The 17,284-nt window shown below is 45.3% G+C and overlaps 1 protein-coding gene across 9 annotated transcripts in view; it reads right to left on the bottom strand.

Moving 5' to 3' along the window:
* LOC145358780 (receptor-type tyrosine-protein phosphatase delta-like) overlaps window positions 1-17,284 on the bottom strand; it is a 517,644-nt gene that overhangs the window by 174,755 nt on the left and 325,605 nt on the right. For all 9 annotated transcript variants that reach the window (XR_013889502.1, XM_080213067.1, XM_080213059.1 and 6 more), the window contains 3 exons: window positions 14,612-14,745; window positions 10,923-11,067; window positions 2,180-2,485 (listed from right to left, as the gene is read on the bottom strand). Coding sequence is in view for 8 of the 9 variants with exons in the window: in XM_080213067.1 (XP_080069193.1) it covers window positions 2,180-2,485; window positions 10,923-11,067; window positions 14,612-14,745 (585 nt within the window). In the remaining variant the exon portion in view is untranslated. The remainder of the gene's footprint in view (window positions 1-2,179; window positions 2,486-10,922; window positions 11,068-14,611; window positions 14,746-17,284) is intronic.

Raw genomic sequence — 17,284 nt, 5'->3', positions numbered from 1 at the left:
TTTTCTTCCCCACGTATTGCTAAGTGGGAATTGCTCAGGCAACAGTTTAAATTGGTGGATTGGTTTTGTCAGAGGAAGAAGCAAACTGAGGCTTGTGTTTGTTTAAATGGAACATAATCATTCAATAACAGTGTTCCAAATGTCAATGAGTCTCTCGCTATTACTCTGCTTTATAATTTCCCCCTCAAGTTTTTATTTCAATCTGTTCTCTGATTATTCTCGCTTTGTAATTATATACTGTGATAATTGAGCTGGCATTATTCCAAAATGGCTTTTGTTACGTTTACTGCTACCTGTTGGGCGAAACCAGTTTCACTTTTGCCTGGTTCAGCTCAGCATTGCAAGTCGTGCGAGAGGCCCACTCCTGATTGGTCCTGTGGCTACAAGTACACGGTTTGGCCGCAGCTAAACTGTTTCAATTTAGCTCACTCTCGCCCCGATTCTTTAAGGTTACAAAGTCTTGCGGGAGGGATGGCCATCACAGGACTCCGTCAGAGCCATTAACAGTTATGAACAGAAGGAGGCAATTCTGCTGGCTTCCGAACATATCAGCTCCCTGGTACAGCAATCCAAAATTAATTCCAACACCTTGTTCTCCCCATAGCCCTGGACCCCTCTCCAATTAAAATGCTGGCCTACTTTTCCATCTACTGATACCGTGGCTTCTGCCAGCACTGTGACAAAACGTTCTGCATTGATTTCTCCTCCTCTATCTTTGCGTGCTTGTTTATTTTCTTGTTGGCCTTTATCCCAGCCTACTGCACTGAATCGTAGAAACCCCACAGTACAGGAAGAGGCCATTCAGCCCATCAAGTCTGGGCCGACCACAAATAGGATGGACAGTGAGAGCCTTTTCCCTCGGATGGTGATGGCTAACACGAGGGGACGTAGCTTTAAATTGAGGGGCGGTAAATATAGGACGGATGTCAGAGGTAGGTTCTTTACTCAGAGGGTAGTAAGGGTGTGGAATGCCCTGCCTGCAGCAGTTGTGGACTCGCCAACTTTAAGGGTGTTCAAATGGTCATTAGGTAGGCATATGGATAACATTGGAATAGTTTAGGTTAATGGGTCATTAGATTGGTTCCACTGGTCGGCGCAACATCGAGGGCTGAAGGGCCTGTACTGCGCTGTAATGTTCTATGTTAAAACCCACCCAGGCCCTATTCCCATATCTCTACATATATTTTACCCACTAATCCTTCTAACCTATGCATCTCAGGGCACTAAGTGGCAATTTTTAGCATGGCCAATCAACCTAACCCGTACATCTTTGGACTGCGGGAGGAAACGAGGAGAATGTGCAAACTCCACACAGACAGCGACCCAAGCCAGGAATTGAACCCAGGACCCTGGCACTGTGGAGCAGCAGTGTTAATCACTGTGCTACCGTATCGCCCCAAAAAATCCTTACTGCAATGGAGATAAACTTTCCTTACCTCCCCAGAAAACAATTCTAAAAACAAAAACTGTCTGGGGAGAGGGGAATATCACATGTTTCAAATGTATTACGGACTAGGAAGGGATTTTGAAGTATTGTAATGTGATTCCTTCGATGAAGGCAAGAGGTTGTGTCATACAGAGCTGTTAACCTGGTAAAACATTCCAAGATGTTCCACAAAATTTGACACCGAGCCACATAAGGGTGGGACAAGGTCAGGTGATGAAAAGAATATGGCCAAAAAGATAGTTTCAAGGGTTAATCCCGGCCCAGAATTGCCCCACTCCTCGGGACAGATGTTCACTCATTTCACGCCATTTTCCTCTTGGTACAGATGATGAGGAACGCACACATCTAAAAAGCGACAGGGGGGAAAACTCACTTTCTTGGGCAGCTTCATTACGTAGTTGAAAGAAAATATTCCCACCGGGAAAATGGAGCAGGCATTTTGGAACAGGTCTCCGGGCAGCTCAGGCGGACTAAGTGAGCAGAGTTCCCTAATGCGGGAGGTTACTGGGAATCACTGGAAGTAATCAGAGGGGAGGATAGACGAGCAACAAGATTGATTTTCTCCGGCGTGTAAACTCAGTAGAAATAACGCCTCGGGAAAGTCCGAGTATCGCCACTTCTACTGAGGTTACTGACGCCTTGCTGGACTTGAGTAGCAATCCCAGGCAAGGTGCATCTTAAGAGGATTGAGTGACGTCTAGTTCTTAACCCCGAAATGCGGGCAGGACTTACCGTCTTCGTCCGTGCGAATGAAAATGGGTGCGCTCTCCGGGCCTGGTCCGACCATCGTGTGTGCGACCACCGTCACCCGGTACTCCGTCCACTTGGCCAAGTTCTCCAGCCGCAGCTGCGTGGTCGTCGGCGGAACGTCGTTCACCTCGTGGAGCTGCTTGTCCTCTCCCTGCACCGTTTGGTACCTGATACTGTACTTTGCCAGGTCGCCATTTTGACTCTCTGGTGGCGGTGGCTGCCAACTTACCAGAATGCTGGTGGAACTGGGGCTGGTGCACTTTACATTTTGAGGGGGGGATGATGGTTCTATTGCGGGGAGGTGCAGTAGAGGAAGGAGTTAAAAGACAATGGGAGGGAAGAGGGCGAAAAAAAAACAACAAAACAAAAACAGAAAAATGATAAAAGCGAAAGGAAATGGTCCCCAAAAAAAGAAACTGAGACAAAACAAAAAATAAAAGACAACAGAATACTCTAAAAGCAACAGAAAACCTGGTATGATGTTTAAACAGAAGCAATCCTGTCTTCAGAAGGATTCAGGTTTTTTTTTTGAATGATCAAAACAAAAGAATCTTATTCGTGGAAGGAATTGAAGTCGGATTGTTTTCAGACTCTGTTTCTCCAGAATAAAGATCAAGTGTAATTTTAACCCTCCCCTCACCCCGCACCCCCCCCCAAGCATGGTCGCTTCTACACAACCTCGCCACAGCAGAACAGGACAGTCTGACTCTTTTGCTCTCTCTGCAAAGCCACCTCCATCCCATTTCATCTTGGACCAACAGAAGGGCAAGTGCGCCACCTGGTCCAGTTCACTTCCCTCTCTCCTCCCAGCCGCCCAGCTCTCTCCGTCAAACACTTGGCTGCAGCGAGGGCCCTCCCGCTCGTAATCCCGCCGAGAACAAGGTGGCGGAGGCTGGCAGATTGGACCGACGGGCGGCTGGGCGGTGGACAGTCGGCCTTTAGTATTAGGAAGGAGCTATTTTTATCTGCACGTCACTAGATCGCCGATTACTGATAACCGGAATATTCGACGGCATCTGACACTGCGCGGCTGATAGACAACTGCTGCAAAAGGTGGCGTAAATTACTTTTCCTCTGGCACAAGGAGATTGATATGTGAAAGCTGGGCAGGCTTTGGAGAATCCAGCAGGGAGGTTTTCCCTGGGTCTATACCCAGGTACTTTGTGCAGAGTGAATTATTGGAAGTCAGAGCAGGTACACGCATACATCTCATCAAAGGAGCACAGGAATTAGGAGAAGTAGGTAATTAAACCCTTTGAGTTACACAATCAGATCATGGCTGATCTCTCTCCGGTCACAAATCCACCTCCCTACCTGCTCCCCATATCTCTCTTTCAGGTGTTTGTCTGATTATCCTCTATCCAACCCAATTCTGGAAAAGCAATTGGAGTTTGTTCTTTAAAGTATGCGTTCTAATCCATTTAATCCTTTCTTATTTGTTCCGTCCAGTGCACCTGGGCATGGACACAAAATAGTAACTCCCCCCCCCCCCCCAATATTTATATTCCTGCTCTTCCAAAAGAACCAAATGCATCCCTCACTGTAATGGTTCCTGGGGCCTGTGTTGGTGGGGGGGCAGTTATTGGGCAAAGGTTGAGCAACGGGACTGGGGGAAAGAGAAAGAGGGTCCCAGCAACAGTTCATTAAAACTGAGGTCTTTCCCTTTCATTTGTTTAAAGTCCATCGGAACAGCTCCCCACCTGTCAATTAAACTCCTTTTGCAGGGACCAAGGGGATCCCAATACTAACAATAAACTGTGGCCAGGTAAGTCGTGATGAGCAGAGACCTGAAGGCACAAACTGGTGGGGGAGCGGGATGAGCTGTGAAAGCAACTGGAACGCAAGTCATTGCTAACCGCTGAGTGCCGATAGACCAGGGCTTTCCGAATAACCAGCATATTGAGCGCCAATTCAACATGGTGTTGGTTTTTGAGTGGTATACACCATGATCGCTCACCAGGTACCAGTGGCTTACAGAAAAATATATCAGGGACACGCAACTGACGGAAGGTGCCTGCTTCACGAGGTTGAGCAGGTTGTGCAAGGATAATTTCAGATTTTGAGTTTCTATTCACAGACATATTTAAGTACAGGGTAGTCATAGTAGCAAAGTCCTCGGATAAGGTAGTAAAATAAACTTCAAAGGGCTGTTTATCTAAGAATGATTTTCTGTCTTCTAGCCCCATGGGACTACAACACTTCAATCTAGACCAGCTTTCATTGCTGTGCAATCTGCTAGTTTCTGAAGAGGTTGATTAGACTAACTACGCATAAAGCTTTGTACTTCCCCCCCACTGAGGGATACGAGTCTATTAGGCTCTCCCTTCTCTGCGAGTTCAGACGTGGCTGTGTCCCACATGGATATTTCAGCCTCCTCACAAGCTTGCCAGCCTCCGTGTTTACTCCCTACCCTTCCTCTTACAATTTAAAGTTTATTATTGGTGCCACAAGTCGGCTTACATTAACACTGCAATGAAGTCACTGTGAACCTCCTCTAGTCTGGCGCCTGTTCGGGTACACGGAGGAAGAATTTTAGCACGGCCAATGCACCTTAACCAACACGTCTTTCAGACTGTGGGAGGAAACCGGAGCACCCGGAGGAAACTCACGCAGACACGTGTAGACTCCACACAGTGACCCAAGTCGGGAATTGAACCCAGGTCCCTGGTGCTGTGAGGCAGCAGTGCTAACCACTATACCACCCATGTTTGGTTGGGCCAAACTAGAGAAAATAGTATCAGAGGTGAACTGGAAAGCTTGCTGGCTATGCAGTGATATAGCAGCCCACGGTCAGACATGCCTTATCTTATCCTTGAGGTTGTGGAGAAGAGACCAAATGCATTGAAAATCACATTAATTCTCGAACAATCCAGCAATATCTCACTTCTGGCTTGGTAATCCGCACAATTCATTTTCGTACATTGAACCCCAGTGCAAAGGCATCTTGAGATTCAATTCTTCGTGGTGAATGTCTGGGTTGAGAATGAGTCTGAGACATTTTGCAAAAAGCATATATAAAATGGACAGAACTGGGTGACGTACTCACTCCCAGATCAAAAGCAAACCAAAACAAAACAAGAAAAATAAAGTACACAAAATACTCCAGGACCTCCTGGATTCATGCATAGAAAAATAAAACTCAACACACAGAGAAATTAAAACCCAATATTTTTCATGGTACGTACCTGACATTCCTTCAAGCTTTTACACTAAAGACTTTCTTTGCATGCTCTGATTGCCTCGTTAACCTACCCTTTCTCTCCCAGCATATAATTGGCCAAAGATTAGTAAGCAGACTAAGACTTCTAGACCTCTGGGCATCGGCAACTTCCACAAAGCCCACATAGAATATTCCAGAATCTGTCCCTTTTGGAAGGGACAGGCAAAGTGTTCCATCTCGGAACTATCGACCGGGTCAGTTTTTGAGAAGTTAAAGATCATCTGGAGCTTAAACTTGCTTTGTTCCAAGTGATTGGTTTGGAAATTTTGCCCAGTGGTAAGGAGGCAGTTTCTCATTCACTCCCAGCCACTTTGCAGGTATCGGCTGGAAAGTGAAAGAAAAGCTTTCATCTCGGAGCTGCCAATAACAACCTACCCCTGGAAGGTTTAAGTGAATAGTAATTGGAATTACAGATTGCAGACATGGATTTGTACCAATTTACAACAACCGATATGGAGAAGGGGGCAATTACAATGAATCCAATTTCAATTCATTGAATGATGTTGACTTGGTGTCTCTTCACTGTATATTAGTAGATGTGACAATAATAAATCAAATCAAATCGAGGGGAGTAGCAATTTGGACATGATCCCCAACCATATCAATGAGTATCCGTGTTTTACAATTTAGCCAAAGTTTCTAAATAAAGAAGCTCACATTAAGAAACGTGCTGTGTTCTGTTGAAGGGCTGTTCTTGAGATTGCTGGTAATTACTGGGGTACGTTTCGATGAGGAAAAGAAGGCAGAGGAATTGCATATTTTCACGACTGCAATCTGAGAGTATCAAGCTATTGGATCTGATGGATGTGTTGTGGCATCACTAGTTAGACAAAGCAAGGAGTATCTGATGGGATAGAATTTATCAATATAAGACACTTGACAAGTGCAACAGTTTAGACAGAATTCTCACTTTGCTGTCGTGGAATAGGCCATGTGGGAGCAGAGTGCCAACCCCTGTGATTTACTCATTCATCCATCAGCGTCAGGAGAAACTCAACAGGGCCTGCTGCTGAAGCTCTTACTGATTTTAACCATCTCTGAATGAGAAAGTGACTTGAAAATAGACTAACCCCCAGTAGAGGATGCCTGTTTTTATTAGTCCTACAATTGTAGTCCAGCTTATCGAGCCTAGTCGGAGCAACTGTGCTTTATTTTGCAAAGATGAAGCTCTTCTCTGCATAATTTATCTCCTGACAGGGCATCTTGATCCTTGATACCCAATCGTTTCACCTCATGAAACAGATCTACAGGTGACAATCAGATTGGAAACTTGGCTAATAGGTTTCATTTACCTGAAGGAATCTTTAACAATAGAAATTAGGGAATTCTGTTGGCTGGAACTGGAAAGCTTTGGTCACCCAGGCAATGTAAAGCTTGAATCGTTTCGAATGCACGCTCTCTGGAGCGAGCTACAAACTTCACTTTGGAGGGGGGAATGAGGAGGAATAAGGAAAAGAGTTCTAAGTAATAAGGAAAAGAATTCTACCCCTTCTTCTTGCTTGGAAAACCACCAACTAATTTGAAGATACAAATGTAGACCTTTCAGATTTGGAAAAAAAACCTCCCTTCATCAAGCGTCTCTAGGTAACCCTAGAGAAAGGTGAGTACTTGGTTAGGAACTGGCTCTGGGTAGTCTGCAATGTTGGATGTCACCCATAAATCTGCTTCAAAGAGGATGGTTATCAGAGGGTGATTTGGACAGGCATCCACCACTTTCTGGCTGGTCTGTCTCAGTCTGTACTCACCTGGAACTACTGATTAAAGGTGTGAAAGTCCAAAACCTTCCTGTGACCTCTGGTGAAAACTAGCTCAACCTCTTCCCAGATCAAAACGGTAAAGCCCTTTCAGTATGTAGACTTCCACCTGCCTTTCAAAGGTCAGTTTCCAATCGCTATACAATTGATCAAGGGCAGGGTGGTCTCCTGAATGCATCTTGGAATTTCAGTACTGAAAGGGTTACAGTTAGAAATATTCTTTTCAGTTTAATGGATTCCTTACACTCGTCCAATGTTTCACAAGGGCTCCTGGGTGCATCAATTCTCTATTCCCCTCAAATGTGACCATGCATAAATATATTCTTTACTGGATTGTACATGCATGTGTGTACATAGAGGTTTATAGAACCAACCGATTTGTGCCATATAACAGGGTGTGGATGCACTTCACTTAATCTAGGGAGAAGCAACGTCCAAATCTCTGGAAAAACAAAGTATCCGCTTTTCCCGTTTGGCAGGACATAAATTCCCTTGAAGAGGGCTTAATCCGAGCAAACTGAAAAGTCTAATAATAAACGCAAGTATCCGCTGTGTACCAAACTACTGTCTCCCCTTTCAAGACGGGACATGCGGCAATACAATTAGATTCACTTTAACATTTCAAAAATCTGAAAATAAATTCAAAAAATTGGCAAGGGTCACTGGGAGTTACTGGACATTGATGAGGAGTAGGAACGCCAATGAGTTCCTCCTCTTTCATGCCCCAGAGAATTGAAGCATCCCTGTGGCAGTTAACCCAAAGAAAACGCTCGCTAAACCGAGGGTCATCACAACCTGTCCAGTTCAGTTCACACCCATGAGTCAACGCACATCATATTAGCTTAGCATGCACAAGAGGAACATCTCATATAGACTACCAGAATGTAATGGTGCCCTTCAAGGAGACAGAAAATGTTGGGGCAAATGTTTTTGAACCAATTACATTTCCAAGTCGCCAGCAGGAAAATATTGTTCAACCAACAAAACTGAGGCATTGGAACCAATTTGAAAAAGGCTGGGGGGGAGTGGGGTGGCAGTAATTAGGTTTAACATCCAGGCCCAATGTACCTCTGCTGCGATGTGACACATCAAGGAAAAGTGGAGAGTGAGCCTGAATGGGCGGCAATGCTGATAAACAACCTGCAGTTTTTTTTTTGAGAATCTGTTTCTAAATATGAAAAAAAACAGACTACGGAATGTGGGCTGTGTGCTTTATTTTAAAATTCTCTTGAGCGTACTTCAGAGGGAGAGTTGAAAAGTTAGCGACACCATGGTAACCTGTTTGTAAGAGGAAACATGTTTTCTTACTCTGCGGCTGGAAAATTCTTGGAGTGACGTGGCAGTCACATGAAACCAACAGTCTGGATCATAGTTTAATCAAATGATCCGAGTTTGAAATTCTGAAACGGTCCAAGTGGCTTTTGGACAGTTGAGGCCACTCCTCAGGCTCCAGTTACAATGTCTATCGATGCACCTACCTGACTTGGTAAAGGCTAGCATCGGAACGCCGAGTTAATCTGCACCAGTAGAATTTGGGAACAAAATTATGGGAGGCTTAAATGTTAAATGATGACTTTTGCCCTTGCACTAGCCAAGGGTCTGTAAGGGGTTGAAATGATTGGGAGTGTGGGGTAAAGGGAGGTGGATGAAATTATGTGAAGTGGAAGATGATATGTAGAAGCAGGATGCGTTTAATAGACTTTGTTAGCAAATTATAACAGGAAATATCTCACTTACATTGGAATCCATTAAACTAAAAATGAATATTGGTAAGATCTCAATCAATTGCCCTTTTCTACTTTTGTCCAGTCCAGTCAATTACAAAGCATGTATTGGTGATCCGTCAACTAGCAGAGGCCAGCTAATGAGGAACCCTACCAGAAAACGATTAGGGACATAATGTAAGCCACACTGTTAATATAGGGCAACTATTGGTACCACCACACTCACTGTAACGGAAACCCAGCCAAAGATACCAATCATTGTTCCTTTCCTCTCAACCCTGCCAAATGTTCATCACATATCTCACTCGGTCCAATATAACCTAACCCATTTAACTGAGGCAAGTGCCAAATCTGCCCCCTGAGCCCAACCAGGGAATACTCCTGACTCAACCCAACCTTGTGTTTCTCTTACATCTCCTGATCGCCAACAAATAGAGGTGCTTGGTTCTTCCCCCTTAACCTTACATTCACTTCCCTCTTTGCCACAATTAACCCGGAGAAACTTTCACATCTTCCTCTGCCTCCGAACAAAGAGTCCCTTATTTTTCCATAAGCACCTCTCATATCTTGATCTTCAAAGCCCAACTCTGAACTGCTCCCAAACCTTCCTCCTGCAAACCCGATCTGAAATGGTTTCTGACTCATTCCTACCCCACCTAAATAAAGGGCTACTTCCATATCCCTCGCCAACCCAACCAATGACAACCACAACATAAACCACACCATTTCTTGCATACTCGCCCACCCAGCCCTCAACACAAGGCGTGACGTGAATGTATTCTCCTCCGCCAGTTAGAATCAGATCCAATTCAAATCCCATCCCCTTGCGCTGCCTAAATTCAGCTTCAATGTCTTAGGCGATATGTAGTCAAGTCCCCCAAAGAAACCTATGAGAAGATATGGCCCCTGACTGATATTCTCAACAAACAATCGTTTCTCTTGACCCAGAACCTAGTTTGTGTTGTAAGTTGCTCACCAACCAACACACACCAAAATTGGGTTTCCATAAACTGACACAGAGCAGAGGCTGCTGGGACTGTGCACACACTACTAAAGGAGAACGTTCTTTTGCAGGGGGTGGGGGGATGTTTTCAGAAATCAAATTTACTCTTAGAATGTAATTTGAATCTTCCGCCTTCGAAACGTGGCTGTGGTTGCGGCTGAGAGAAAGGGACGTGGCACTGGCAACACAGTGAGATATTCCGAAAGCAACAGTACTGATTTCACCATTTCACTGGCTGAGCATTTTAAATGGCACACAGTGTATCGCTATGAAGGGCATTCAGGAAAATGCACACAGCATTTCCTGTTTTCATTACGCCCAGTTACCCTGTTCGTCTCCCTGGCCTCAGCCACCTTGTTTCCACAGCCACCGTGTCTGCGTATTTGGCAAGACATGATGTGGAGATGCCGGCGTTGGTCTGGGGTAAACACGCTAAGAAGTCTCACAACACCAGGTTAAACTCCAGTAGGTTTATCTGATAATAAACACCATCAAGCTTTCAGAACATGGGTTGTGAATCTATGGAATTCCCTGCCCGGTGAAGCATTCGGGGCCACTGAATATTTTTAAGGCAAAGATAGATAGATTTTTGAACAGTAAAGGAATTAAGGGCTGTGGTGAGCAGGCGGGGAAGTGGAGCTGAGTCCATGAAAAGATCAACCATGATCTTATTGAATAGCGGAGCAGGCACGAGGAGCCAAATGGCCCACTCCTGCTCCTGGTTCTTATGTTTATTAAATAGACCTGTTCCCACCTGTTTGAATATCTAAACTCATTTCATTACCATATTCTCATATATATATCAGAATGGGGAGGCAACATATCTAACCCAGGCAGATGGGACCAAAGGCAATGGTTCACCCAGACTTTCTTAGTGTAAGTGGGGGTGTAGGCAGATGGACACTTCAAATTGGCATGTCCGCAATTCAGTTTTTCATCGGGAAGTTTGGCTCATAGTTCACACAGAATCCCAACATCCTTTACTCTGACAGTATCTGAAAGGTGAACGTGGAATGAAACCTACTGGCCTGGAGGGTCCGTGCAGAGATCTGGGAGGTGAAGACGCCAAGGCCATGCTCAGAACGTCCGGCCAATCGGAAATAGTACAGAGTGTTCGGACGTAGCCCTGTCACACTGTACGACGTGCTAGGCTGAAAGGTTATCACTTCCTGCGGAAAGAAACATCCATATGCACTTGATGTTATACTGAAATCAGTTTACACATCTCATATCTATATATTGGGGAATATCCTGTGGTATCGCTCACACTAACATTATACACAGTGACACACAATTCGTCTGCTAAAATATAAACCCCTTTAAGGTAGGATTAAACGCACATCAAATTGACTTTCTAAAGTATGATATTGGTAAGGCCACATTTGGAATACTGTGTGCAGTTCTGGTCACCCTATTATAGAAATGATATTAGTAAACTAGAGAGAGAGTGCAAAAAAGATTTACGAGGATACTACCGGGACTTGATGGTTTGAGTTATAAGGAGAGGCTGGATAGACTGGGACTTCTTTTCCTGGAGAGTAGGAGGCTGAGGGGTGATCTTATAGAGGTCTATAAAATAGTGAGGGGCACAGATCAGCTGGATAGTCAAGATCTTTTCCCAGAAGTAGGGGAGTCTAAAACTGGAGGGCATAGGTTTAATGTTGGGAAGAGGGAAGAGATACAGAAGTGTCCAGAGAGGCAATTTTTTCACACAAAGGGTGATGAGTGTCTGGAACAAGCTGCCAGAGGTAGTGGTAGAGGCCGGTGCAATTTTGTCTTTTAAAAAGAGTTTAGACAGTTACATGGGTACGATGTGTAGAGAGGGATATGGGCCAAAGATGGGCAATTGGGGCTGAATTAGGGGTTAAAAAAAGGGGCAGCATGGACAAGTTGGGCTGAAGGGCCTGTTTCCATGCTGTAAACCTCAATGATACTACAAATCAATTACCAGCCCCAGACGTTGTGAGTCTTGCATCGGCAAGATATTTTCTGTTGTCTCGAAGGTTTTCCAGAGTTACTCTGTACAATTACAAATAAGTGGTTTTGACTGTTCTGAAATTTTAAAGAAAGCTCCTGTAATGGACAAAATGCATGTTGACATAACATAATCAGCAGATTTCCTGTGGAAATGCTTATGATATATTACATATTGTGTAAGGACGAACATGCTCTACAGCAACAGAATGCTGCTAAAGTGGAACTGAGCTCCCCTGAGACTCTTAACTGAGCCAAAGAGAGATGTTAACAGTTTAACTCTGTGAGGGAGGTTTGCAGATTTGAAAGGAAATTTCAGGTTCCAACTCAGACTGTGCGATGGAATGCCTGGTTTTCTTTGTCCTTTTTGAACCATCATTAAGGGGAGGTGTGGTTTAATCTAACTAGGCGTTGGACTAGTAAACCAGAGACCCAGGGTAATACGCTGGAGATCCGGGTTTGACTCCCACCACAACAGGTAGTGGAATTTAAACTCAATTTAAAAAATCTGGAATTAAAATTCTGATGATGATCATGATTGTCGTGAAAAACACCCGATGGTTCTCTCATGTCCTTTAGGGAGGGAAATCTGCCATCCTTACCCAGTCTGGACTCCAGAGCCACAGCAATATGGTTGACTCTTAAATGAACAAAGAACAAAGAACAACACAGCATGGGAAACAGGCCCTTCGGCCCAACGAGCCCGCGCCGCCATTTTAATATTTTGAGTCCCCTCTCCACCCATGACCCTTGTCTATGCTTATGGCATTCCACATTGAGGGGAGACTAATTTAGGGTCAATTTGTTACACCAATCAGCCTAACAGCACATCTTTGGGGTGTGGGAGGAAACCGGAGCACCCGGAGAAAACCCACCCATATGCTCTCACGGATGGGCAATAAATGCTGCCCCAACCATGAATGCCCACATCCCAGGATTGAATAAAAAGAAGATAATCAGGACAAGTACAGGGCACTTTTATTCTTGTGTCAATTCGGTGTTTCCTCGTGTTGACAAGATAAAGATCTTTAAGATCATTAAGTGGCTTGCTGAAGACCAGGTAAAGATATTGCCACTTGTGTGAAGAGCATAGATACAATGAACAAATAAGAACATGAAGAAGAAGAGGAGTAGACCATATAGCCCCCGGGCCTGCTCCACCATTTAATAAGACTGTTGACCTCAACTCTATTCTTTCGCATGATCCTCATATTTCTTCATTCCCCGAGGATCCAAAAATCTTACTGCGGTCTTGAATTTATTCTTTTTTGAGCATCTCTGAGGCAGAGAACTTCGAAGATTCAGAACCCTCTGAGTGAAGAACCATGGAATCCCTACAGTGCAGAAAGAGGCCATCATCGAGTCTGCTCGACACTCCGAAACAGACTATCTTCTAAATTTCAGCCCAAACTGGCCGGTGCCTTATTGTGAGACTATGGCCCCTAATTCTTGACCCCCTCATCACCTATCCTGTCAAGCATTCTCAAAATCTCTTTGCTAACCCCCCCTCTTCCTTGGAGTCCAACGTGCCAGAGTCCATGGCTGTCAGGACCTGTACTAAACCCACCCTGGACTTCACGCTGTGTATGGGAGGGGGTTGGGGGGGGGAAGGATGGGCGCCAGCACATCAGGAGGTTGGAACATCTGTCCTCAAACCCGGTAATAACACATTCTTCATATTTTCAGCTTATCAATTAGATTCTATGGTAGGACGGACTGGTAGAATCGCAGCACAATTCTGATTTTAGCCCTGGCACCCAGTTCAACTGGCCAGTGGAGATCCTACCTCCAATTGGCAGGAGTGGAGAATCACCTCTTTTGGTATCGTTTAGCAAACTTTGATACATTACACTCAGTACCTTCACTTAAGTATTAATATTATTTGTAGGTAGGGGCAGCCCAATGGCATAGTGGTGGGCCCTGTTGCCTCACCGTGCCAAGGACCCAGGCTCAATTTCGGCCTCGGGTCACTGCCTGTGTGGAGGCTGCACATTCTCCCCGTGTCTGCGTGGGTTTCCTCGGGGTGCTCCGGTTTCCTCCCACAGTCCAAAGGTGTGCGGGTTAGGTTGATTGGCCATGCTAAAATTGCCCCTTAGTGTCAGGGGGACTAGCAACATAAAAATGTGGGGTTATGGCGATAGGGTTTGCGTGGGATTGTGATCAGTGCAAACTCGATGGGCTGAATGGTCTCTTTCTGCACTGCAGGATTCTATGATTCTATGATAGCTGAGATGCTTGTGGTATCTCAGTAGTAGCTGCCTAACAGCCAGAGAATTACCCATTATTCTTATTTAATTTTTTGACCTTTAACTAATCATCCTCCCATAATATTAGACCTAACCTCATCTAGTGCAACAACCTTTCACATGACACCTTATTGAATGCAATCTAACTGTAGATGGCTGAAAATGTATTCGGCTGGCACGGTGGCACAGTGGTTAGCCTCACAGCGCCAGGGACCTGGGCTCGATTCCAGGCTTGAGTCACTGTGCAGAATCTCCCCATGTCGGCATGGGTTTCCTCCGGGTGCTCCGGTTTCCTCCCATGGTCCAAAAGACATGCATTGGCCACACAAAATTCTCCCTGTGTACCCGAACAGGCACTGGAGTGCGGCGACCAGGGGATTTTCACAGTTACTTCATTGCAGTGCTAATGTAAGCCGACTTGTGACACTAATAAATAAACTTTCAAACTTTAGGCCAGACTTTTCCCTGCCGCTGAACTGGATCAGTGTCTCACCTCTTTCCCCAGCTCCTCATCACGATAGTACAGCTCATAGCTGATGATAGTCTCCTCCCTGGGCGCGTGCCACTGCAGCTCAATACTCGTCTCAGATTTCGGGGTGGCTTTGAAGTTAATTGGTTGCCCAGGAACTGAAAGAAGAGACCAAAAATATTGAATTCAGCCAATGAAAAGACACGAGCTGCTGGCACAACGCCAGCTCCATACAAGCAAAATATGTACTTTGGCGTTTGATCACCATTTTCAAACCATCAGATCCCAAAACTGCCGCGAGTCCTCAACTTCACAAACTTCCACTTGAAGCTTGAAAGAGAAGTGGATAGATCGGGACTGTCAGAAGAACATCAGAGAGGAACATTTAGATACTGGCGCTTGACTCTTTCTCTGATTGTTTCTCTACAAAGGTTGGTCAGACACTGCCTAGCAGCAGACATTTTATGTAGAAAATACTCTGACCTGTGGGTACAACAGGTATCAACTGCTGCGCCTAGTTTGTGAAGAGAAACTTGCAAAAATACAACACAATCCTATGGCGAATGCATTGCTGTCAGAAGGTACGGCATGGTTTAGTGTTCTTGGCTCCTTTTTATTACAGGCATAAAATATTAAATCACACGGACCCAAACTAATGGGAAGAAATGGGCAGCGATCCAGTTTGATGCATTCATATCGAGGTGATGAACGCACTCTCACCAATGTCTCTGTCTCCCTTTTCACCTCATACCAGATAGATCGCTGATTCAATGCCAGGTTTAAATACACCTTCCTGCTCCTGAATGTGCTCTCCTGAAAACAGCGAGTCGTGGTCTCGCCACGCCAGAGAACATACAGCCTCTTTCACCCCGAATGGCCAGGTGCCCTGTCCTGTAAGAGATTGTCCCCGATTTTGATGGTTTTTGCCACCTCACGTCAGGAGTGCCTTTCTGTGCGCAGTTCTGGTTGCCTCATTACAGGAAAGGTGTGGAAGCTATTGAAAGGGTGCAGAGGAGATTTACAAGGATGTTGCCTGGATTGGGTGGCATGCCTTATGAGGGAGCTCGGTCTTTTCTCCTTGGAGAGACGAAGGATGAGAGGTGGCCTGATGGAAGCGTGTAAGATGTTGAGAGGTATAGATCGGGTGGATTCTCAGAGGCCTTTTCCCAGGGCTGGAATGATCGCTACGAGAGGACACAGGTTTAAGGTGCTGGGGAGTAGGTACAGAGGAGATGTCAGCGGTAAGTTTTTCACTCAGAGGGTGGTGGGTGAGTGGAATCGGCTGCCGTCGGTGGTGGTGGAGGCAAATTCGATAGGGTCTTTCAAGAGACTTCTGGATGAGTACATGGAACTTAATAGTGTTGAGCGTTATAGGTAAGCCTAGTAGGTATGGATACCATCTGCGCAACTTGTGGGCTGAAGGGCCTGTTTTTCTATGTTCTATGTTCCTCCTGTATTTGGAGGATAACCTGTGGGAGACTGAGCCTGAGAGAGTCTAATGATTTGAGCAGTAAGGTAATGTTGCTCAGAGTAAAGGGTTACAGTGGAAGAATCAATCCAGTCAGGTCTCTCAGGTTCAAGCAGGTTTATTGTGTAACATTTCCTCAGTGCTACTAAAACACAAGAAGCTCTCCAACACCAAAGTGTTCCAGCTGTCTCCATGTATGGGGCAATCAATGCCACACGTTTAACCAGCAATTTCATAGAATCTCCACACTGCAGAAGGAGGCCATTTGGCCCATTCAGTCAGTGCCAACCCACATTTTTATCTCATCCAGGCCTTAGCGCCATAATCCCATGTATTTACTCCGCTAATTCCCTAACCTAAACATTTTGGGGTAGCCAGGAGAAATTTAGCATGGCCGATCAACCTAATGTGCACATCTTTGGGCTCTGGGAGGAAACTGGAGCACCCAGAGGAAACCCATGCAGACACGGGGAGAATGTGCAAACTCCACACAGACAGTCACCTGAGGCCAGAATAGAACCTGGATCTCTGGTGCTGTGAGGCAGCAGTGCCACTGTGCCACCCTTAACAAGATGCACTGTGATTAACAGTCCATTGATACCCAACCCTTTGCTCACTAGTAAACCCCGTGCTCGTCTGGTTACCAGAGTGTTGGTCACCCTGGTTTTATCGTGCATGGTTTCACAGTGTCCTGCCTCACCTGAGGAACACGCTTTCCAGCAGAGGTCAATCGATGGCAGACAGAGCAACTGCTGATCTCTCTCCTTCCCCTGCCCTGTGAATTTTGGATCAATTCTTGCATACCCTAACATTATCATGCCTTCAATCATCCAAAAACATTGAATGTAATTCAAGAGGTGGTTGGATACAGCACTTGGGACGAATGGGATCAAAGGTTATGGGGAAAAAGCAGGATTAGTTGGAATGATCAGCCATGATTGTGATGAATGGTGTAGCAGGCTCGAAGGGCCAAATAGCCTCCTCCTGCTCCTATCCCCAATGCTTCTATCTATCTCCTCCTGGTCTGAAGGTTGTGAATAACATTGTGAGTAGCACATTTCTTCACATCGCCGCCAACATGGAAATCCAACTTGGAAAACCGCCATCTATATTGGCAGCGCTCCAACAAAGCTTACTGTCCATCAAAAGCCTTCTTTTGGAAATAATGCAGATGGAATTTTCAACAAGGATTTTCTTTTTTTTTACAAGATACTGCTGCCATTGCTGCC

Source organism: Carcharhinus amblyrhynchos, chromosome 26 (assembly GCF_965287045.1).
Source record: "Carcharhinus amblyrhynchos chromosome 26, sCarAmb.v2.hapA, whole genome shotgun sequence".
In the NCBI taxonomy this organism is placed as follows: Eukaryota; Metazoa; Chordata; class Chondrichthyes; order Carcharhiniformes; family Carcharhinidae; genus Carcharhinus; species Carcharhinus amblyrhynchos.
The sequence above is the reverse complement of the archived record's forward strand: the minus strand, read 5'-3'. Positions and strand labels throughout refer to the sequence as shown.